This window comes from Heptranchias perlo, chromosome 21 (genome assembly GCF_035084215.1).
Source record: "Heptranchias perlo isolate sHepPer1 chromosome 21, sHepPer1.hap1, whole genome shotgun sequence".
Lineage (NCBI taxonomy): Eukaryota > Metazoa > Chordata > Chondrichthyes > Hexanchiformes > Hexanchidae > Heptranchias > Heptranchias perlo.
Genome location: NC_090345.1, coordinates 7,366,559 through 7,390,631, shown reverse-complemented (window position 1 = coordinate 7,390,631; position 24,073 = coordinate 7,366,559). Strand labels below are relative to the sequence as shown.

The window sequence follows — 24,073 nt, the reverse complement described above, 5'->3', positions numbered from 1 at the left end:
GAAATTGGCATGAGCCCACCCGATCCATGCCAGAGGGTTGGTGAAAACCAAGGCCACTGCTTCACAGAAAAATGGATGGAATTGTAGAATGGGAATCAAGAGATTATGGATCAACGACGAATAAATGGAGTTGAAGTACAGATCAGCCACAATCTAACTGAACGGTGAAGCAGGCTGAATGACGTCCTCCTGTTCCTGGAACATGATCCCCAAAAACTCCTGGAATTCCACGTGATAAAAACACAATTGGATTTATTCAGTGTTGGTTTCGTGCTTCATTCAATTTTGATCATCAAAGATTGGACTGTGGCTGAATCATGGAATAGTTTTATCTCTACTTGACAATACAAGAAGGTTAAGAGAAAAATTACTAACCTGGGAAGACATGTTAGCTCAGAGCAGGAAAAATCAATATAAATCATTAAAAATAACTCTTAGCTGGGACTTTGGATCATGTAACACACAACGTATTATTGTGGTGACAATGGGCAACTGCGTGTATTGGCTCATCCCTTTAAGGCCACAAAGTCTAATTACTATAACATCCTGGGATCAATTAGAAGATATTTTGTGTTGCTGGAGAGTTTGCCTGTACATTTTAAACTTGCTTTCTTTTAAACTTTTTTAAAAAAAAAGTGTGACACTAATTTGAATGTGTGAAGAAGTGCAAGAACTGAAGTATGACACAATTGTCTCAAAACGTGTAGGTACAGATTTTGCATCCAGTGTGAGAGATGGTCACTGCTGGCGATGGAAGATTTTTCTAGTTTTTATACATGGTGTCAGCTCACCACCTAGCATTTGCAGGTCATTCATAGCCCATAGGAACACACACAAGAGAGGGATGCCGATGGTACTGGTGGGTAGCTCTTTGAATCCATCAGCATACTGTTCGATGCAGAGGAAAGTTCCCCCTGCAGTACTCCACCATGCTTCAGATGAGCACCAAACACTGCACCAGTCTGACAGTTCCTTCCCAACTATCTTGTCATCATTCAGAGATCTCATTGTAAATTTAGTGCAATTGGCTTTGAAACAGAACCCTGCACTTACAATCCTGGTGGTTGCTAGGACAGGTCTCCTACCAGAACTGCAATGGCTTTATACCAGTGTTAATTTGAGATTCTTATGCATCCATCCTCACCAATTTAGGTGAGCCCTACTCACCTGAATTGATTGCACCCTCTACATTGCCACATCAGTCTCCCTTACTCATACTCTAACAGCAAAACTTGCTTGGGAGAATTAAGAATAAAAGGAGCTCAACTTCAGGGTAAAGAGGGGTGGAGGGGACGCAATTTTTTTTTAAACCGAGAAAGGTAGCAGAAGGGCCTAGGCCCATTATGCGTTACACCAACGATGAAAGGGGTAGGAGAGAAGTGGAGATAAATCAAGTGATAGCAATTAGCTGACACCAAGACTGAGGTTTAAAAGCCAGTAGATTATAGGACGAAGGAAAGATGGAGGCAGGTAAAGAATTCCACAGCTTATGGCAAGACATGTTTGAAAGCTTGCAAGTTCTGCAAGAACATTTTAGTCTAACTGTATTTTTACTGAAAGGTATTTTAAGGCGGGCACCTACTGAACTACAAGGCATTAAAGAAAATCCTTTTTCACACTACTGCACTCTGGATGGCGTCCTGTACAAACATTTAATCAGCATCTCATGGATTCAGACTCACACCCCTTCACTGCCTCCCTAACTAGAAATCCATCCAGCTCCCTCTTTCGTTGAGTTTGGGGGGAGTCTAGTCAGCAGAGTTAGGCATGTTAAATCCAGGATGTTTAGTTGCAAAGTTCGCAGCAAGGAGCAGTGTGCAACCAAGTGTTAATAAACACAAAACTTCCATTTCCCAAATCTTATGCTTGAATATGGGTTGATTAGCAGTTTCAAATAAAAGTAATCACTTTGCAAATCTTTGGACCATTAATCTATTAAGCCTGAACAAACACAGACCAAAAGCAAACTTCAAACACAGAAATCGTAAGGTTTCTAAACTTAATTGCCTCCGGTTGGAAATTTGGCAGTGGATTGAATACATTCAGCATGAACACCGAAAAGATGGAACATTGGAAGAACAGTAAGTTAGTCATTTACTTAGAGTGAAGAATATGCAAACACTTTGAACTTTAAAAAAAAATGTTTTAAATTGCAATTTGCCACGGTTTAAACCTAAAAAAATGTGCAAAGCCTAAGCAGGATATTGGTAAAATCTCTACATATTTGGCTTCATTATTCTTTCATTATGTGAGCTGAAATCTGAAGATGGTGGAGGAACAGGAAGAATCAAAAAAGACTGAAGAGCTCATTGACAGCAGTCAACAAGGATTCTGAAGGTGTAGATTTTGCCTTGTTAACCTCGTTGACTTCTTTGAGGAAGTAACATCCCAAGTGGGCTTTGGAAAGCCCTATGACATGCTGTATCTAGGCTTCCAAAAGCATCACACAAAAGACTACTTAGTTAAACTTAAAGCTGTGGGGATTTACGGTAAACCCTGAGAATGGATAAGAAATTGGCTGAGGGGTAGAAAACAATGGGTGTTGTGTGCTCATGGGGGAGAGGGGGGAGTTGGAAGTGTTAAGTGGGGTGCATGCCCCAGGGACCACTACTGTTTCTAATTTACATGAATGACAGATTCAGAAACTTGTAGAAGATACTAAACTAGGAGGGGCACTGAAATAAGAGGAGGTAGCTCAGAAATTGCAAAATGAGTTGGTCAAAATATGTATGTATTGCAATGAATCATGCTGAAATAGCTAAGGATAAAGCTGAAAGGGACTTTAGACGACTCAATGCTCAACATGTCCAACCAATGCACAGCAACAATCAATGTCAATCCAGTTGTTGAAATATATCGCCAAAACAGTACAGTAAAAGTTAGGGTCAAACTGTATAGTATTTTGGTCAGATCACACTTCAAGCAGTGTCCAGTTCTGGTCACTGAGACACAAGGGAGACATTCAAGCATTGGAGACGGCGCAGAGATGTGGCTGAAGCCTAGTGTCAAAGGTTTCAGTTATGAGAATAGATTGGAGAAGCTTAGGCTTTTCAGCCTCGCAAGGATGGGCCTGAAAAGTGATCTTATTTCTTTGCATCTTTATGCACCACAAAAAGTTCGCCTTTATTTGAATTTAATTACCTACAATTTCTATAACATGACGAGTCACAGTATATATAGATCAAACACCACAAAGGTACATATAGATATATACATAGTTATGGAAATTTGGGTAGCGCTATATAGGGGTGAGAATACTGTAGTTCTTGGGCAGATGTTTGTAGGCTGTGACTTTTGTACCTAGTGTCCATTTTAGGTATAATGATCCTGCACAATATGGAACATTGACTAAAAAATAAGTCTTGTGAGATTGTTGAAAGAACAAGGAAAACGGCAGGGGGAGAGAGTTGGAAGGAGGAATGAGTTGGAGAGGGAGAGAGAGAGAGAGATATGGAGGGAGAAAGAGGAGTGAGTTGGAGAGAGGGATGGAGGGAGAGAGAGGAGTAAGTTGGAGAGATGGAAAAAAGTGCGTTGGAGAGAGAGAAGTGGAGGGAGACAGAGCAATGAGTTGGAGAGGTTGGAGGGAGAGAGAGGAGGGAGAAAAAAAGGCAAGAGGGGGAGAGCAGGGAAAGGGGGCGAGAGAGAGGAGAGAGAAAAAAAGTGAAAGAGAGAGAGAGAGAGAGAGAGAGAGAGAAAGAGAAAGAGAGAGAGAAATACACACCTGTGGAATCATACTCCAACAAGAAACCGGTGTCTTCCGCAGCGGAGAGAGAAACAATTTGATGAGAGAGCAAATAAAGCAATTGTTGACGATATCAGTCTTAGCATTTTGAGAAATACTTTTTAAAAAAAGTTATACTAGTCGATCTCCCATGGCATTGCATACGGGAGTCCAGGCAAAGTGTAGTCCTCAGGTGAAGAGGGGTTAGAGGGTGGGGGGATGATTGGACCAGGGCAAACAGATGTAATTCAGTCCCCATATTAAAGTCACACATTCTGTCCTTATTTTTATATTTCCATGCAAATTCCCATGTCTACACATATAATGGGAACTGCCTATGTAAACTTGTCACTCTGCACTTACACCCTCTGCCAGTGGTGGTGCTGCTGCACCTGTACCGGGGAATGGTTTAATTGTAACATGACAAGTCTAGATAGGGAGTTTGTATTATAAATGTGGGCCTTGGAACTTATAATGGAAAAAGTTGGCAGGAAGTGCGCATAGCCAAGATTTTTAAAAAATATATTACATACAGATAATATTGCTTTCATGTCAAAAGGCAAGAAATATAACAAAAGTTAAATAGAAATAAAATTTAAACAAAAAAAAAAATCAGCCAAGCGTGGACTTGAAATGAATTCACATTTCTAAAACCGAAAGTTTTCCACTAAGCAGGATAAAGATTTATATAACTTCAGGGAGAGGAAGCCAGAGAGATAAATACCTTTTTGATTCAGTTATACATAAATATAAAAATAAATTCTCCTCACAAGCAGCAAAGATTAATTTTGATTAGATTTTTTTTTTAAAAAGCGTGTGCTAGATTGGATAGATATTACCAGCGCTGGTAAATCTTATTGTACAGCCTCATCTAGTGGCTGCAGCTGTAAATCAAGACTGCAGTTTGCAGCAGACTGTGAGGAAGTCCCATCTCACTCGTGGCAGCAGAATCTGGATGAAGCTCTGCTAATTACAGAGGAATCAGGGAGATTTCATCAAACCAGAAATGGACATTTTCCGTGCATTATCCGGCAGAAACTGAAGCACGGAGTTACCTTAAAGACAGAGCCAATTTTTTTATTGTGTGTGTCAGCTGTGGCTCAGCGGGTAGCACTCTCACCTCTGAGTCAGAAGTGTGGGTTCACGTCCCACTCCAGGGACTTGAGCACGCAATCTAAGTTGACACTACAGTGCTAGTACTGAGGGAGTGCTGCGGTGTTGGAGGTGCCGTCTTTCGGATAAGAAGTTAAACCAAGGCCACATCTGCCCTCACAGGTGGACGTAAAAGATCCCATGGTGCTATTCGAAGAGGAGCAGGGGTGTTCTTCCTGGTGTCTTGGGCCAATAATTATCCCTCAACCAAAACAGATAATCTGGTCATTATCACATTGTTGTTTGCGGGACCTTGCTGTGCGCAAATTGGTTGCCATGTTTCCTATGTGACTACATCTCCACTTTGGTTCTTTTGCCAATTATCTTAAATCTGCGTCCACTGTTTACCAACCCTCCTGCCAGTGGAAACGGTTTCTCCTGACCAAATATCCATGCATGTAAGTTGCAGCCAGCTAATCTATAGTTTAAATTTAAGTATACTTGAAGAGAAGGATGAGAACCAAACCTGTCCAGGGAGAACCTGCCTGTCTGTCTATGTCAGAAACAAGACAGCTCAGAAGTCAAAAAGGGCATATGTTTGATCAATGCAAATTTGCCCAGTGGCTTCATCCAGTGCTGAGCCAAATGCAAAAAGAGGCAATGGCGATAACAAGGGAGAGCACTGTACAGCAGGAAGGAGGGTGCAGCTGGTGTCGCATCAACCTGTTACTAAGAATTAACATTCTGTTACTAACTATATTGGTTTATTTTGTTTGATAGTGAGCATTGATGCCTTTGATGGGGGAAGTTCTTGTGAGGAGTTATTGAGATAGATTTTCAAATTGCCATCTGGGCGTCAGACTGGCGTCACAGATTGGCTGCCCGTTAGAGAAACCGCCGGATGTTCATTCCCCGTCTTTCTTTCTTTTCTTGTACTTCTCTGTTCTTTTTTCTTCACAACTTGCTTTGCAAGCTTATATTTTAATACAGAGCTTTTGCTGCTGCTATGAATACTATCGGGAAAATCTGGAATCCTCTCCCTCAAAAAGCTGTTGAGGCTGGGGATCAATTGAAAATTTCAAAACTGAGATTGGTAGATTTTTGTTAGGCAAGGGTATTAAGGGTTATGGAACCAAGGCCGGTAAATGGAGTTAAGATGCAGATCAGCCATGATCTAATTGACTGGTGGAACAGGCTCAAGGGGCTGAATGGTCTCCTCCTGTTCCTATGTCCTCAACTCCATAGTTGTCCTTGCCTTTATTTTCCTCAGAGAGAGCAAGAGAAATGGCGGGAACTATCCAGCAACAATGCAGAGATCACAATCCTCAGACAGGAGGGAGTTAGTAGGCCTGTGTTATGGCATGCCACGCAATAAATGTCTCTAAGGGGGAGGTGACTAGATAAGTCAAGTGGAAAATGTCCCTTTTCCAGTGAAACACACAATGACCCAGTGTGCCCTCTCTATAATCCTATCATTGACAGCCATGCAAAATGAAGTTTATACAGCATTATTTCTAGGTTAAAAATAACCCACTGACATTCATACACAGGCTATAAAACCTGCTCAATCATGCTAGCTGCATTTCATCTGCTCTTCAAGAAACTAATTTGCACTCATCACGAAGAGTCACAGTACTTAACTACATGAAAATTTAGCCCATAAAACTCAATGAATTTTTCGATCACTTAATAGTTTTCACTCCTTTTTTCTTCCCTGCATCTCAGCAACAGCGGAAAATGCTGGAAATACGCAGCAGCCTGCCAGCACTTAAACGGAGAAAAGACAGGTCAAAGCTTCAGGTATGGAGCCTTCTTCAGATCACATGAAGGGCCTACACCTGAAGTATTATTATTTTTTATTTTTGGGTGCTTGTGAACTAGGCATTTCCAGAATTTTTCTGTCTTTGTTTCAGATTTCCAGCATTTTTCTTTTTAACCTAAGCATCAAGCCCTTTTTCCACTCTTCCCAGCCAAATCAATAACCAGTCTTCTCTTTTGAACATAACAGAATCTGCATTCACCACACCTGTTCACAGACTAATCCAGAAGTTATAAATGTGAAGTGGTTACCTCTTCCTTACAATACATTTAGTTTTTGGATTTCGTGGCTTACAATTATAGCCCCCAGCACTTCACAAAATCTCTCTCTCTGATTTACTTTTCATCTGGCCAGTTGACTCTTCTCTGTAGATCTCTTTGGGTTTCATCGCTTTCTTCAAAATATTCTGCTTTTCAATAACTTTGCAAATTTAAGCATTTAACTTAAGAACTATCTAAGATTATTCTAAAATTATGAGCAGGATTCCCAGGACCAATCCCATAAAGACACCATGCTCCCCACTAGAACAATTATTAAAAACTATTGCTTATTTCCCCACCCAATTTGTTACTTTTCTTCCCCCATAAGCTTTCACTATGGTCACAATCCTATTGTTAAGAGTCTTATCGAATGCTTTTTGAAGGTCAAGATATTTAATATTAACCACATTATCACCGCCAACTCAAACATGGCTCCAAGAACATCAATACATTTGGGCCACTCTTAAACCCCAGTGTGGAATTATTGTCTGTGCTGTCACTGAACACATTTTAATAGACGCCAATGTTTCCTTCCCCATATATAGATTTCCAAGTTAACAAGCACACAGTTCACAAGATCATCCCTTTAAACTTTGATAAAGATTGGAATCAGTGACTATACTGCTCCCATGCCCAATGAGCTATAAAAAATTCCTGTCACAGTATCTCATACTTTTTTTTTTCTCATTTCTTTAAGTACTCTTGGATGCATTCCATCTGGTACTGATTTATTTGGTTTCAGCTAGGCACTTATTTCAAAAACAACCCTTTTATTACCGACCTCTATTGTATCCATGGGCTGAAATGAATCCCCTACTTCTCCTTTTACAAGAAGAATGCTACAGACATTTTCTACTATGGAAAGAAAGTATCATTGTGAAAGGGTGAGGTGTGAATTTGAGTGGCTGTGCAAGAGTTGAGACAAACATGATAAACATCCATTTTGCCCATGGCAGCTTGATGGAAAATTTCAGAGGGTTTGGATATAAAGGATATAAATTACCTTAAGTGTGTTTATACGCACATGGCATACATATATATCATCGTATGAAAGCACATGTATAGCATGCATTCGATATCAGGATGTGAATTTAAAATTGCAAACAGAATTTAAAATTTCCCAGTTCAACAAAAAACACATGTCATTAAACAACATGAAAGTGATTTTTTTAAAAAAACTTGATTTTTGTCTCTAGTTGTTATGAGATAAATCAGCACTGAAATTTGTAGGTAAAATTGTTTGTAACACAATGGGATAATGGATACCAGGATAGTGATTACAAGGCAGTAGTCTCACAAGAGGGCTTTAGAAGATATAATAAAACACAAAAGCAATCAAGTGGTTTATTACTGTTATATGAACTGTGAGATGAGATTACTGTCGAAAAGATACCCCCAAGTATTCAGAATTGTATAATTTAGACATACAGTACAGTTGGAGGGGGTAATTTTCCCATCTCTTCTCCCTCTCCCCCAAGTGGGATGTCTTGGTGGACATTAGCAGCTAGGAGACTCATATAGTTGATTTGTGCACATCTTTACTGAAGGATTCACGACTGTGGTGTGATCACTACAAATCAAACACAATTTCATTTACACTAATCATCAATAAGCCATGCAGCAGGGTGCAAGATGTCAACATCGGGGAAATAGGAGGAATGGGACTTCTGCAATTAAAGTAGTTTCCATACTCATTTAAACATGTAAAGGTGTGTGTGTGCTTTTTTCTTTAAATGAATGAGAGTTAATGGGTTTAGCTACCAAGCTTTACTGCCCAGGAAGATCTCGGGGTTCAGTCCCCGATCTGTGCTGAGCTCGCTGATCTGAGGTCGCTGTTGGGAGACTACAGTTTGTCTCAGTGGCTCTGTGCTAGAGAGGTGGGGGAGAAAAAAAAATCAGCAAGGCCTGGTTGTGAATTAAATGCAGAGATCGGTCAGTATCATTCCGATGATGCGTCCCTCCCAAAACTTTTTTTCCAGATCATTTCCAGCATTTTCTGTTCGAAGAACGTTTTCTCCTGAGCTTATTTCAGAGATTTCTTGCATAAAACAAATCGGAAGAAGCACTTTGTGCAATGAGAACATGAATTGTGTCTTTTTACCACTAAATATTTTCGGGTTCAGCATCCCAGACTTCACCCTGTGTTCTCACTCCCTGGAGGTAATTTTCAGCTTTGGGCAATAGTGTAAAATGGGCGATTTAGAATTAGCGGCCGATTGTACACCGCACCTCATTTTCCCTCCGATTGCAGTCAATGGAAGGGAAATCGGGCGGGGCTTATAATGGGCGGCCAATTTGATAACGCCCATTTTACACTATCGCGCAAAGTTACAATTACACTCCGTATGTCCTAAAGAGTGCTTTCACTTCCCCAAATGTCTAGGGACGCTTGTAGTGTACCCAGGGATTGAACAAAAAAACCTTCTTTCACTACATTTTGGCTAACTGGTTTTATCTTGCTCCATCATCACCGCACCAGACTGATACTTAAATTCTAACTACCAACGAAGTTTAGTGAACAGTGAAAGAATAAGAGAACACTAGATTTTGCAATCATTATTAAGCTTATCTCAAGTAGAAAATAATAGTCCTGACTGCTACACTATAAATGTACAGAATATTATGTGGTGGGTTTTTTTTTCTTTCTTCACTGTCCACGGAACCTCTCTGAATGTTTCAGACGAGCGCTCCAATTTGAAGACAGGCTACAAAGTATTTTCCGGAAAGTGACTCTGCAAATTTAAGTAACTATCTGTCAAACTCAAAAAGAAGCTGCCAATCAAATATATATTTGCATCTCAAGATGTTTGTATTTGATTTGAATTGAATGGCTTGGCCCCTTTCCTAGGCTCTGGCAAAACAACTAATTATTTACGTAAAAAGAGAATGCACAAACACTTTTATATAGCGCCTTTCAGTCCTTAGGATGTGCCAAAGTACTTCACAGCCAATGGAATATTGTTTAGGTGATGCTGGTTGAGGAAGGAATGCTGGCTAGGACACTGGGCGAACTCCCATGCTCTTCTTCAAATAGTGGCATGGGATCTTTTACATTGATCTGAACAGGCAGACTTCGCTTTAACATCTCATCCAAAAGACAGCACCTCTGACAATACAGCGTTCTTCCAATACTCCACTGAGTTATTAGCTTAGATTATGTGCTGTACTAAATCAAGATAAACTAGGACATATTTTTACGTCAATGTTTCAATTCTGTTGTCAAAACAGAATCCTGGCCTCGAGTGCTGATTCTGATCTCACAATTGTTGAAAAATCAAAATTCATTAGCAGTTATGACCTGTGTGATATATATGGAATCCTACATGACAATGCTGAGCGTGGGCATGCACCACTCCTATCAGTGAAATGAACTTAGAAACAAGCAGCTCACCAGCCACCTCTTTCCTCTACTGCAGCTGGAACTCCCACGCCCCATCCTCCCCTCCCGCCATGGCTGGTTGTACGGTATCTGGTCTGGGAGTGCTGACACAGTGGATGCCTGAAATGGGAAAGTGTTCCAATTCACAGCATTTATTGTTCAGCACAGCCAGCACAAAAATAGACACGCTTCCAACTCCTGCTGCTGATCATTGATAACTCGGGAGATCGGATGAGGAGCAGTCTGCTCAAGACTGTAACACTGACAGCTAGAGCACAGAGGCTGGGAAAGACAGACAGTGAACCTCTAATGGAGTGAAGCACTAACAGAGCGAGGGCATTCAACTGGGAATTTGGGGCGTGTGGGAATTAGGTGCTAAGTGATTTAAACCAAGAACTATAGGCTAAGACTGAGCGGAGCATAAGGGAGCCGCACGAGGAATCAAAAATCAAGAAAATGTCACAAGACAAGGAGCAGCGCCGAGGGTAAGTCAGTAAGTATTTAGTTAATTGGTTAGTGTTTTTAGTGGTTAGTCTAGCTATTGGGAATAAAAGGAGCAGAGGCCTGAGAGCAGAAGGAGCGGGACCAGCGACCAAGAGCAAGCTGGGACATAAAGCTGAGACCAACTCAAACACAGGCAGAAGTTCAAAAGATTGACATCAGAGGACAGCAGATTGGTAACTGGTTGATGAGTAATACTTTTTTTTGCTCTCTAAGCTAGGGGAGTGGATTAAACTACGAACCTATAACCTGCTAAAACTTTATTAAATTAATAACTTAAACTAGATAAATTAGCTTTAAAAAACTGAAAAAACCCAAGTGAATTAATTACATAAAAACTTTAATTAAGTAAATAAATAAAACAAGATTAGCTAGAGATGGCAGTGTAGATGGAGTGCCGTAACTGCAGCATGTGGGAGTTGATGGAGAGCAGCGAGATCCCGAGCAACCACATCTGCAGTAAGTGTCTGCAACTCAAGGAACTTCGGCTCAGAGTTGTTGAGCTGGAGTCCGAGGCGCAGACACTGCGATGCATCAGGGAGGGGGGAGAGTTACCTGGACACTGAGCCAGGAGGCAGTCACACCCCTTAGGTTAGGTAGTGGTTTAGATTTGGCTAGTGGTCAGGAACAGGAGGATGTGACTACGAGTCAGGCAGATACAGGGACCCCAGATATAGTGATCGAGGAGCCTCAGCCTTTGTCCTTGCCCAGTAGGTACAAGGTACTTGCTACCTGTGTGGATGAGAACAAAGACTGCAGGAAGGATGGGCAAATGGTACAGGGGGCCATTCAAGTGGGGGGAGCAAAAAGGAATGTGGTAGTGGTGGGAGATAGTATAGTCAGGGGAATAGATACTGTTCTCCGCAGCCGCGACTGGGAGTCCCGAAGGCCGTGCTGCCTGCCCGATGCCAGGGTTAAGGACATCTCCTCACAGCTAGAGAAGAACTTGAAGCAGGAGGGGGGAGGATCCAGTTGGCGTGGTCCACGTAGGAACCAACGACATAGGTAGAACTAGGAATGAGGTTCTGCTGAGGGAGTTTGAGGAGCTCGGGTCTAAATTAAAAAGCAGAACCTCAAAGGTAATAATCTCTGGATTACTACCTGAGCCACGTGCAAATTGGCACAGGGTCAAACAGATTAGATGGTTAAATGAGTGGCTGAAAGAGTGGTGTGGAAGCAGGAGTTTTAATTCACGGGCCACTGGCACCAGTACTAGGGAAAGAGGGAGTTGTTCCGTTGGGACAGGCTCCACTTAAACTGGGCTGGGACCAGTGTCCTGGCAAATCGAATAAGTAGGGCAGTAGATAGGGCTATAAACTAATAAGGTCGGGGGGTGGGGGGGGGGCGGGGGGAAGGTTCAGGTAAGGGTAAATTTATAAGTCTAAAGAGAAAAGTCAAGGCTGTAGAGCAGAGTAGCGATTTGGGTAAAAACAAGCAGAGTGTGTCAGGAAGGGACAGAGAGTTTAACAAAGGTAGCAGGGCATGAATGACTAAGGTCACATCAGGGAAAAATAGTAAAAAGTTAAAATTAAAGGCACCATATCTGAATGCACAAAGCATTCGTAACAAGATAGATGAATTAATGGCCAAATAGAGTTAAATGGGTTTGATCTAATAGCCATTACTGAGACGTGGTCGCAGGGTGACCAAGGTTGGGAACTAAATATTCCAGGGTAGTTGACTGTTAGAAAAGACAGGCAAAATGGAAAAGGAGGGGGGTGTTGGTAGCCCTGATAATAAAGGATGAGATAAAGACAATAGCGAGAAAGGATCTTAGGTCAGAAAATCAGGAAGTAGAATCAGTATGGGTGGAGCTAAGAAATAACAAGGGGAGAAAACATTGGTGAAAGTAGTTTATAGGCCCCCGAACAGTAGTTATAGTGTTGGACAGAGTATAAACCAGGAAATCAGACGAGCATGTAACAAAGGTAATGCAATAATCGTGGGGGACTTTAATCTTCATATAGACTGGGCATGCCAAATTGGCAAAAGGAGTTTGGAGGACGAGTTCATGGAAAGCATTCGAGACAGTTTTCTAGAACAATAAGGCGAGGAAACAACTAGGGAACAGGCTATTTTAGATCTAGTATTGTGTAATAAGACGGGGTTAATTAGTAATCTTATAGTTAAGGATCCTCTGGGGCAGAGTGATCATAATATGATAGAATTTCATATTGAGTTTGAGAATGATGTAGTTAAGTCTGAAACTAGGGTCTTAAATTTAAATAAAGCCAATTACTTCGTTATGAGGGGCAAGTTAGCTAAGGTAGATTGGGAAATTAGATTAAAAGATATGATGATAGATAAGCAATGGCAAACATTTAAACAAAGAAATTCATAATTCTCAACAAATATACATTCCCTTGAGAAATAAAAACTCCACGGGAAAAGTGATCCAACTGTGGCTAACTAGAGAAGTTAAGGATAGTATTAGATTAAAAGGGGCGGCTTACAGTGTTGCCAAGAAAGAGTAGTAAGCCTGAGGATTGGGAGGGTTTAGAAATCAGCAAAGGATGACCAAGAAATTGATAAAGAGGAAGAAAATTGAATGTGAGAGTAAACTAGCAAGAAATGTTAAAACAGATTGTAAGAGCTTCTACAAGTATGTAAAAAGGAAGAGATTAGCGAAAGTGAACGTGGGTCCCTTAGAGGCTGAGACAGGAGAAATTATAATGGGGAATAAGGAAATGGCAGAGACGTTAAACAAATATGTTGTATCTGTCTTCACAATAGAAGACAAAAAACATAGTGGGGAACCAAAGGTCTAATGAAAGCGAGGAACTTAAAATAATTATTAGTAAAGAAAAAGTACTGGAGAAATTAATTGGACTAAAAGCTGACAAAGCCCCTGGACCTGATGGCTTAAATCCCAGGGTTTTAGAAGAGGTGGCTGCAGGGATAGTGGATGCATTGGTTTTGGTCTTCCAGAATTCCCTAGATTCTAGAATGGACCCCGTGGATTAGAAGGTAGCAAATGTAACCCCACTATTCAAGAAAGGAGGGAGAGAGAAAACAGGGAACTATTGGCCAGTTAGCCTGACATCAGTAGTAGGGAAAATGCTAGAATCTATTATTAAGGATGTAGTAACAGGGCACTTAGAAAATCATAATATGATTAGGCAGAGTCAACACGGTTTTATTAAAGGGAAATAGTGTTTAACAAATCTATTCGAATTTTTTGAGGGTGTAACTAGCGGGGTAGATAAGGGGGAACCAGTGGATGTAGTATATCTGGATTTTCAAAAGGCATTCGATAAGGTGCCACACAAGAGGTTGTTACACAAGATTAGGGCTTATGGGAGTAGGGATTATATATTGGATTGAGGATTGGATAACGGGCAGAAGACAGGGAGTAGGAATAAATGGGTCATTTTCGGGTTGGCAGGTTATAACTAGTGGGGTGCCGCAAGGATCAGTGCTTAGGCCTCAGCTATTTACAGTATATATCCATGACTCAGATGAGGGGACTGAGTGTAATGTATCCAAGTTTGCTGTCGATACAAAGCTAGGTGGGAAAGTAAGCTGTGAGGAGGACGCAAAGAAGCTGCAAAGGGATATAGACAGGTTAAGTGAGTGGGCAAAAAGGTGGCAGATGGAGTATTATGTGGGGAAATGTGAAATTATCCGCTTTGGTAGGAATAGAAAAGCAAAATATTTTTTTAAAAGGTGAGAGACTACGAAATGTTGGTAGTTAGAGGAATTTGGGTGTCCTTGTACATGAATCACCAAAAGTTAACATGCAGGTACAGCAAACAATTAGGAAGGCAAATGGTATGTTATACTTCAACCCCCTTGCAATAAAGGCTAAGAGTAAGGAGGTCTTCCTACAATTATATAGGGTTCTGGTGAGATCATACCTGGGGTACTGTGTACAGTTTTGGTCTCCTTACCTAAGGAAGGATATGCTTGCCTTAGAGGGGGTGCAACAAAGGTTCATTAGATTGATTCCTGGGATGATAGGGTTGTCCTATGAGGAGAGATTGAGTAGAATGGGCCTGTATTCTCTGGGGTTTAGAAGAATGAGAGGTGATCCTATTGAAACGTATAAAATTCTTAGAGTGCTTGACAGGGTAGATGCTGAGAGGCTGTTTCCTGTCTAGAACTAGGGGTCATAGTCTCAAGATAAGGGGTCGGCCATTTAGGATAGAGATGAGAAAAGATTTCTTCACTCAGAGGGTTGTGAATCTTTAGAAGTCTCTACCCCAGAGGGCTGTGGATGCTCAGTCGTTGAGTGTATTCGAGACTGAGATCAATAGATTTTTGGACACTAAGGGAATCAAGGGGTATGGGGATAGGGCGGGAAAGTGGAGTTGAGTTAGGAGATCAGCCATGATCTTATTGAATGGTGGAGCAGGCTCGTGAAGCCGTATGGCCTATTCCTGCTCCTAGTTCTTATCTAACTTTCAAGAGGTTCTGTTGGCATTCACAAAGGGTAAAAGCTTTATTCTTAGAGTTTACGATGTGCGTTCACAGCTTTGGATATACAACCAGGCATCTTTCAATTACTACAGTGAACAATCAAAGTAAAAAGGAATAACTGCAAACACTGAAAATCTGAAATGGAACGGAGCACGCTGGAAATACATGCAGAAACCTATCACGATTGGAAAGTACCTTTTATAGACTGAAACCAAGGTGGGCCCCCCTCTCCTGTTTCTGTTTTGGCCAGTCCTATAAGGGGTTCATTTTGCCTTCCCACTTCTGAGAAAGGATCTCTACACAATAACAACTTGCATTTATACAGCGCCTTTAACGTAGTAAAACGTCCTAAGGCGCTTCACAGGAGAGTTATCAGGCAAAAGTTTGACACGAGCCACATAAGGAGAAATTAAGACAGGTGACCAAAAGCAGGTTTTAAAGAGCGTCTTAAAAGAGGAGAGAGAGATGGAGAGGCAGAGGGGTTTGGGGAGGGAATTCCAGAGCACGGCTGAAGGCATGGCTGCCAATGGAGGGACGAAGGAAATCGGAGATGCATAAGAACCAATCCATCATGTTTTCTCTTTTCAGATGCTGACTGACTGACTGTGTATTTCCTGTGCACTGGGTGTCATCTGGTACCTCATTCAAGTGGCCATTCTTCATGTGTGAGACGAAATAGTAAGGATTGTTACTATCCAACTATGTGAGCTCTGATGTATGAGTGTTTATTTACCACATTTTTTCTGCAGTCTGGTTTTGCACTTGGAAGTTTGCTATATTCCATTAATGTCTGTCTTCTCCTTACTTCTGACAGCAGTATTATGGCCACTGAGTTTGGCTGAGCATCTTTGCTTTATAGCAGAGGAAGATTAATTAAACAAACAAGATTATGGCATTTGGCAAAGGTTTTTCCCTAGAAAGCAAAATGTAGTCTTGTTGTGCACTAGTGATAGACCTTACACTAAAATATAACACCCCGATATATATTATATTGAGGTCATGATGTGGAGATGCCGGTGATGGACTGGGGTTGACAATTGTAAACAATTTTACAACACCAAGTTATAGTCCAGCAATTTTATTTTAAATTCACAAGCTTTCGGAGATTTTCTCCTTCCTCAGGCAAATGTTTCAAGATCTCCTTGAAGCCTACGCATTTATACATATTGAACAATAAAACATGGTGTTTACAGACTGCCCCTGCAACTGCCCGTTGCCAAGGCAATCACCGTGTTCAGACAGAGAGGTGTTACCTGCAGAACCTCCGAATACACATTCAACAAAAAAACAAACAGGGAAAAAAAACAGAGAAAAAAAAAACACAGAGAGAGGCAGAAACATCCGGAAGGCAGAGAGAGCCAGCAAATGACCCATTATATTAAAAACAGATAACATTTGTTCGCTGGTGGGGTAACGTGTAGCGTGACATGAACCCAAGATCCCGGTTGAGGCCGTCCTCATGGGTGCGGAACTTGGCTATCAATTTCTGCTCGACAATTTTGCGTTGTCGTGTGTCTCGAAGGCCGCCTTGGAGTACGCTTACCCGAAGGTCGGTGGATGAATGTCCATGACTGCTGAAGTGTTCCCCGACTGGGAGGGAACCCTCCTGTTTGGCGATTGTTGCGCGGTGTCCGTTCATCCGTTGTCGCAGCGTCTGCATGGTCTCGCCAATGTACCATGCTCTGGGGCATCCTTTCCTGCAACGTATGAGGTAGACAACGTTGGCTGAGTCACAGGAGTATGAACCATGCACCTGGTGGGTGGTGTCATCTCGTGTGATGGTGGTATCTGTGTCGATGATCTGGCATGTCTTGCAGAGGTTACCGTGGCAGGGTTGTGTGGCGTCGTGGACGCTGTTCTCTTGAAAGCTAGGTAGTTTGCTGCGAACGATGGTCTGTTTGAGGTTGGGTGGCTGTTTAAAGGCGAGTAGTGGAGGTGTGGGGATGGCCATAGCGAGGTGTTTGTCCTCATTGATGACATGTTGAAGGCTGCGGAGAACATGGCGTAGTTTCTCCGCTCCGGGGAAGTACTGGACGACAAAGGGTACTCTGTTGGTTGCGTCCCGTGTTAGTCTCCTGAGGAGGTCTATGCGATTTTTTGCTGTGGCCCGTCGGAACTGTCGATCGATGAGTCGAGCGTCATATCCCGTTCTTACTAGGGCGTCTTTCAGCGTCTGTAGTTGTCCATCGCGTTCCTCCTCGTCTGAGCAGACCCTGTGTATTCGCAGGGCCTGTCCATAGGGGATGGCCTCTTTGACGTGGTTAGGGTGGAAGCTGGAAAAGTGGAGCATCGTGAGGTTGTCCGTGGGCTTGCGGTAGAGTGAGGTGCTGAGGTGCCCGTCTTTGATGGAGATTCGTGTGTCCAAGAAAGAAACTGATTCTGAGGAGTAGTCCATGGTGAGCTTGATGGTGGGATGGAACTTGTTGATGTTATCGTGTAGTCTCTTTAGTGATTCCTTGCCGTGGGTCCATAGAAAGAAAATGTCGTCGATGTATCTGGTGTATAGTGTTGGTTGGAGGTCTTGTGCAGTGAAGAAGTCCTGCTCGAACTTGTGCATGAAAATGTTGGCGTATTGGGGTGCGAATTTGGTCCCCATGGCTGTTCCGTGTGTTTGGGTAAAGAACTGGTTATCGAAGGTGAAGACATTGTGATCCAGGATGAAGCGGATGAGTTGTAGGATGGCTTCCGGAGATTGGCTGTTGTTGGTGTTGAGTATTGATGCTGTCGCAGCGATGCCGTCATCGTGGGGGATACTGGTGTATAGTGCCGAGACGTCCATCGTGGTGAGAAGTGTTCCTGGTTCAACTGGTCCGTGGGTACTGAGTTTTTGTAGGAAGTCATCAAGACCTTCGATCCAGACCTTCAAAGCATCCTACGCATTCTCATCCCACGTAATCCCCGCGTGGGAGACTTCTACTGCCTCCCAAAGATACACAAAGCCAACACACCCGGACGTCCCATCGTATCAGGCAACGGAACCCTGTGTGAGAACCTCTCTGGATACATCGAGGGCATCCTGAAACCCATCGTACAGGGAACCCCCAGCTTCTGTCGTGACACTACAGACTTCCTACAAAAACTCAGTACCCACGGACCAGTTGAACCAGGAACACTTCTCACCACGATGGACGTCTCGGCACTATACACCAGTATCCCCCACGATGACGGCATCGCTGCGACAGCATCAATACTCAACACCAACAACAGCCAATCTCCGGAAGCCATCCTACAACTCATCCGCTTCATCCTGGATCACAATGTCTTCACCTTCGATAACCAGTTCTTTACCCAAACACACGGAACAGCCATGGGGACCAAATTCGCACCCCAATACGCCAACATTTTCATGCACAAGTTCGAGCAGGACTTCTTCACTGCACAAGACCTCCAACCAACACTATACACCAGATACATCGACGACATTTTCTTTCTATGGACCCACGGCAAGGAATCACTAAAGAGACTACACGATAACATCAACAAGTTCCATCCCACCATCAAGCTCACCATGGACTACTCCTCAGAATCAGTTTCTTTCTTGGACACACGAATCTCCATCAAAGACGGGCACCTCAGCACCTCACTCTACCGCAAGCCCACGGACAACCTCACGATGCTCCACTTTTCCAGCTTCCACCCTAACCACGTCAAAGAGGCCATCCCCTATGGACAGGCCCTGCGAATACACAGGGTCTGCTCAGACGAGGAGGAACGCGATGGACAACTACAGACGCTGAAAGACGCCCTAGTAAGAACGGGATATGACGCTCGACTCATCGATCGACAGTTCCGACGGGCCACAGCAAAAAATCGCATAGACCTCCTCAGGAGACTAACACGGGACGCAACCAACAGAGTACCCTTTGTCGTCCAGTACTTCCCCGGAGCGGAGAAACTACGCCATGTTCTCCGCAGCCTTCAACATGTCATCAATGAGGACAAACACCTCGCTATGGCCATCCCCACACCTCCACTACTCGCCTTTAAACAGCCACCCAACCTCAAACAGACCATCGTTCGCAGCAAACTACCTAGCTTTCAAGAGAACAGCGTCCACGACGCCACACAACCCTGCCACGGTAACCTCTGCAAGACATGCCAGATCATCGACACAGATACCACCATCACACGAGATGACACCACCCACCAGGTGCATGGTTCATACTCCTGTGACTCAGCCAACGTTGTCTACCTCATACGTTGCAGGAAAGGATGCCCCAGAGCATGGTACATTGGCGAGACCATGCAGACGCTGCGACAACGGATGAACGGACACCGCGCAACAATCGCCAAACAGGAGGGTTCCCTCCCAGTCGGGGAACACTTCAGCAGTCATGGACATTCATCCACCGACCTTCGGGTAAGCGTACTCCAAGGCGGCCTTCGAGACACACGACAACGCAAAATTGTCGAGCAGAAATTGATAGCCAAGTTCCGCACCCATGAGGACGGCCTCAACCGGGATCTTGGGTTCATGTCACGCTACACGTTACCCCACCAGCGAACAAATGTTATCTGTTTTTAATATAATGGGTCATTTGCTGGCTCTCTCTGCCTTCCGGATGTTTCTGCCTCTCTCTGTGTTTTTTTTTTTCTCTGTTTTTTTTCCCTGTTTGTTTTTTTGTTGAATGTGTATTCGGAGGTTCTGCAGGTAACACCTCTCTGTCTGAACACGGTGATTGCCTTGGCAACGGGCAGTTGCAGGGGCAGTCTGTAAACACCATGTTTTATTGTTCAATATGTATAAATGCGTAGGCTTCAAGGAGATCTTGAAACATTTGCCTGAGGAAGGAGAAAATCTCCGAAAGCTTGTGAATTTAAAATAAAATTGCTGGACTATAACTTGGTGTTGTAAAATTGTTTACAAATATTATATTGAGGGCATAGGATATCTGTCATTACATTCATAGGGCAGTAATTCGCAGACAGCCATTTAATGTAGTACACAAAGATTAATGAATTTAACAATACCAGCCCTTTTATTGGCAATAACTTTTTCAACATTCTGATCACTGGCTCACAGGATTCACGGTTTGTGGGATTGAAACGGACAAGGCACTGGGTTATTTCACATAGCAAATTATAGAGAAATCATCACCTTTGTGTAACATAATTCAATACTGTTAATGATCTGACGCTTGGTGGAATTCCAATCTAGATCAGTAAAATGAACCTCACCATTCTCTGATACCCAGGATGCGCTGAGCGGGTTCTGTAAACCCTAAAAACCCCCAACAGTCTCCAAACGTTCAACTTACCCCTAGCTTCCTTCAGCTTTTTACGCTCAGCCTCTCGTTCCGCTTTGGTTTGATTGCTTCTCACACCCAGGGCTCCAATGACCAGCCTTCTAGCAAGCATGGCACTCGTCTGAGGTCGTTCCTTTGCAGGTAGGAGAAATTCTAAATAAACAAAAGAGGTGGATAAAAGTTAAGATTTAAAAAAAAAACATACTGCATATCAAGCTGAGAATCAGATGAGACAAATGGATTTTTTTCCCCCAGCTAACAACACGAGCAGCATATTGATGGGGAACGAACAGTAACTCATAGATAACAGCTCATTTAATACCAGTATACACATCAGTTATGACCACATTAAAACAATTACATTCCTTTTCAATTACATGGTTTTTGTAAATCACTTCATAAAAGCTGCAAGAGAATTACTTTGGAAAATGCAATCTTATAATCTCTTTGTAACACAGCAATATTTTATTGTTTAGAGGTCACTAAATCTGTCATGATAATAGGCTAGAATGTATTTGAAAAGGCAAGGGGATTACTTTTGTACATTTTTTCCGCTGTCATTTGTTTTTAAATTATGGTTTTGCTCACTTTACATGAAGTTGTGTTATATCATACGGTCAACTCTTGCTTGTCTCGCACAAACAGTTTTGCTGAAGTTTGCAAAATAAAGTTGCCCCCTTTTTAAGTTATGAGTGGGATGTGGTGTGTGATTTTAAATTTAATGTAACATTCAGACAGCAGTTTTAATGGGGCATTATACCCAATTGCTAATTGTTATTTTCTGCTGTGGTCTGTAATAGTGTGGTTTCAATATGCCTGTCCCTACCAGTGCACTCTGGCGGCAGTATGTGCAATCTACAGGATGTACTGCAGCACCTCACAAAGCTTACTTTGATAGTAACCCCCAGTCCTGTGACCTCAACCACTGAGAATTGCAAGACAGCAATGTCATGGGAACATCATCGAATCCAAGTCACACACCATCCTGGTATGGGCATATACCTCTATTCCCTCATCGTCGCTGGGTCAAGATCCTGGAATTCTCTACCTAAACACCATTGTGGGAGCACATGGATTGGAGCACTTCAAGACAGCCCACCACCACCTTCTCAGGGCACCCAAGGATTGGTAATAAACGCCGTCTCGCCAGCGACGCCCACATCCAGGGAACAAATGGAAAAGTAAAATTTGCAATTGTGAACTTGTAATTTAGGCAGGAATGCAATGTTACATTAAGCATAGGGTTCGTGGCAGCCACCAGCTTTTTAAACTATAAAATTCTATTTTTATTACTGCATCACACAAATATGAACAGTTGATTTCGGAGCAGTGGATTTATGGAGAAATAATTCAACTCCTGACACCGAGAAATGTGTAATCCACCTGCCTTTCAGGATCAACTGTTGCCTTGCAGTTCTAGTACGCTGGAGAATCCTAATGTACTGCTCAATGACAGGATTATTATAGCACGACCCACACAATAGATTCATAGCAGCTACGATTTCAACTGTGGCTTGAAAACTGCAGTTATCTTGATTATGAAACTATTCTTTTTAGCTGTTAATACATCAGGTTTGCTTAAAAAGAAAAATCACGAATGCTGCAAATCCAAAATAAAAGCATCATGTTAGAAACGGGCGTCTGATCAATCAGCATCAGATAGAGAAAGATGAAGTTAACTTTGTGACTCTTTGCCAGAAATGTTAACCTGTCTTTCAGGTGCCCCTGCTGTGAACATTTAGTTTTGATGAAATTGAGGGCAATGAGAGATGAATCTATCATATAGCGAAAAACACTGCAGTAGCACAGAGACAGTGAGGTTGTGCGCTCCATGGAATGTTCCTTGTAATTAAGTTAAGGGATGATCAGATTAGGAGATGGGAGACATTTTTCCAAATCATTTTATTTCCAGCTCATTGTTTCTGTCAGATCCAAATTCCAACAAGGTTAATCCGGCAAAATTCTGTAATCTATTGAACAAATCCATCAGCATTGCAATGCAATCTCATATACAGTAATGCGATGGGTAGCGAAGTAATAGAGGTTCCATGCACTGCAATCATTGCAGGTCTCCTACTCGACTGCAATACCAACCTTACCAAGTACTACACTCAAGCACAAGACTGGTAGCATACTTTTTGCTCCAATATATTGCATACTGTTCCTTTTCTCAGTACCTGTGAGGAGCAGCCTGCAAATGAGCAGTATGTTTTGCGATGGGCATCATGCAATTCTGTGAAGAGAGGGAGAGGAACCCCTTGAAAAGTGACAGAAATGCTATTGCAAGGGAGATTATTTGCCAAACAGTAATCCATTGCTGAATACAAATAGATTATAGCACTGCTGTTCCGAATCACTAGGTGTCACTGTGCATACTGAATACAAAGTTTATAGCACTTCAGCCCTGAATCACTAGATGTCACTGTGCATACTGAATACGAACAGTTTATAGCGCTTGTCACTGTGCAGAGCAACATCAGTCTACGTCAAGCAAAATACTGCAGATGATGAAAATCTGAAGTAAAAACAGGAAATGATGGATCACTCAGCAGGTTCTGAGAAAAGGTCATGGACTGAAAGGTTATCCCTACCTTCCTCTCTCTCCACCGACACTGACTGGCCTGCTGAGTGTTTCCAGCATTTTCTGTTTTTGTTTCTATCTACACGCATACTGACTGAAATGCCAGGTTGTTAAAATACAGTTGCTAAAACGTTCACATATTTCAGACAATGGCAGCCTTTTCTCCCTGTTGGAATGTTAATGAATTCTGCCATTGATTTTGCTTTTAAAAAAAATAAACAGGGACCAAAGAACCATTGGTACTCTTACTTGTTTTGTTTTCAAATCTCATTAAATGTAGGGGTGTTGCAGATTCCTGTAATGGGGCTATTGATTCTGGTAGTATGAGGGAGCCACATTAACATGTACAGTTCAAGGTTAACGATCTTGATTATTTTGATAGGGTGAGATGGGAGGAGGCTCGCGTGGAGCATAAACACCAGCGTAGACTTAATGGGCTGAAAGGCCTGTTTCTGAGCTGTAAAATTCGATGTAATTCCATGTAAATCCATCCCTTTTTCTTCTGTTCTTGCCTCCGCTCCTGAACTCTGATGGGAGTTCTAATCAGCAATGCTTCTGTACTTCACCCTTACTGAGAAGCCGAGGTGAAGGGCCAAGGCTGAATGTGCAGGATATCAGAAAGATTGAAAAGAGTGAAAGTGAAGGCCAGGTACATCAGGACCTAGTGATTCTGTGATTTAAAAACCTAAAGGTTGTCAGAGGAAGGAAGGATTGGAGAAGATAAAGAGTTCCATAGTTTTAAGGTCCTGGGGAAGAATGTGTTAAGTGTTGGTGTCTTTATAATGATATCAATACAGAAGGAATGTAGAGAGGAAGAAGAGTCTATAGGACAGTGTATCTGGAGCTTAGAAGGAACAAGACAGTAATATTCAGAAGGCCACTGACAATAATATCATCGATAAAATAGAAAAAGATGAGGCAAGCCATAATATATACATGTGTGTATGTGTATGAGAGAGAGAGAGAGAGAGAGACACACACACACACACACACACACACACACACACAACTGGAGAAAAGAGCGCAATCACCAATCAGTACGAGCAGGAACCCAG

At 42.4% G+C, this 24,073-nt stretch overlaps 1 protein-coding gene across 2 annotated transcripts in view; it reads right to left on the bottom strand.

Moving 5' to 3' along the window:
• r3hcc1l (R3H domain and coiled-coil containing 1-like) overlaps positions 1-24,073 on the bottom strand; it is a 128,228-nt gene that overhangs the window by 5,333 nt on the left and 98,822 nt on the right. For both annotated transcript variants that reach the window (XM_068002041.1, XM_068002040.1), the window contains exon 6: positions 20,450-20,590. In XM_068002041.1, coding sequence (XP_067858142.1) covers positions 20,450-20,590 — 141 coding nt within the window. The remainder of the gene's footprint in view (positions 1-20,449; positions 20,591-24,073) is intronic.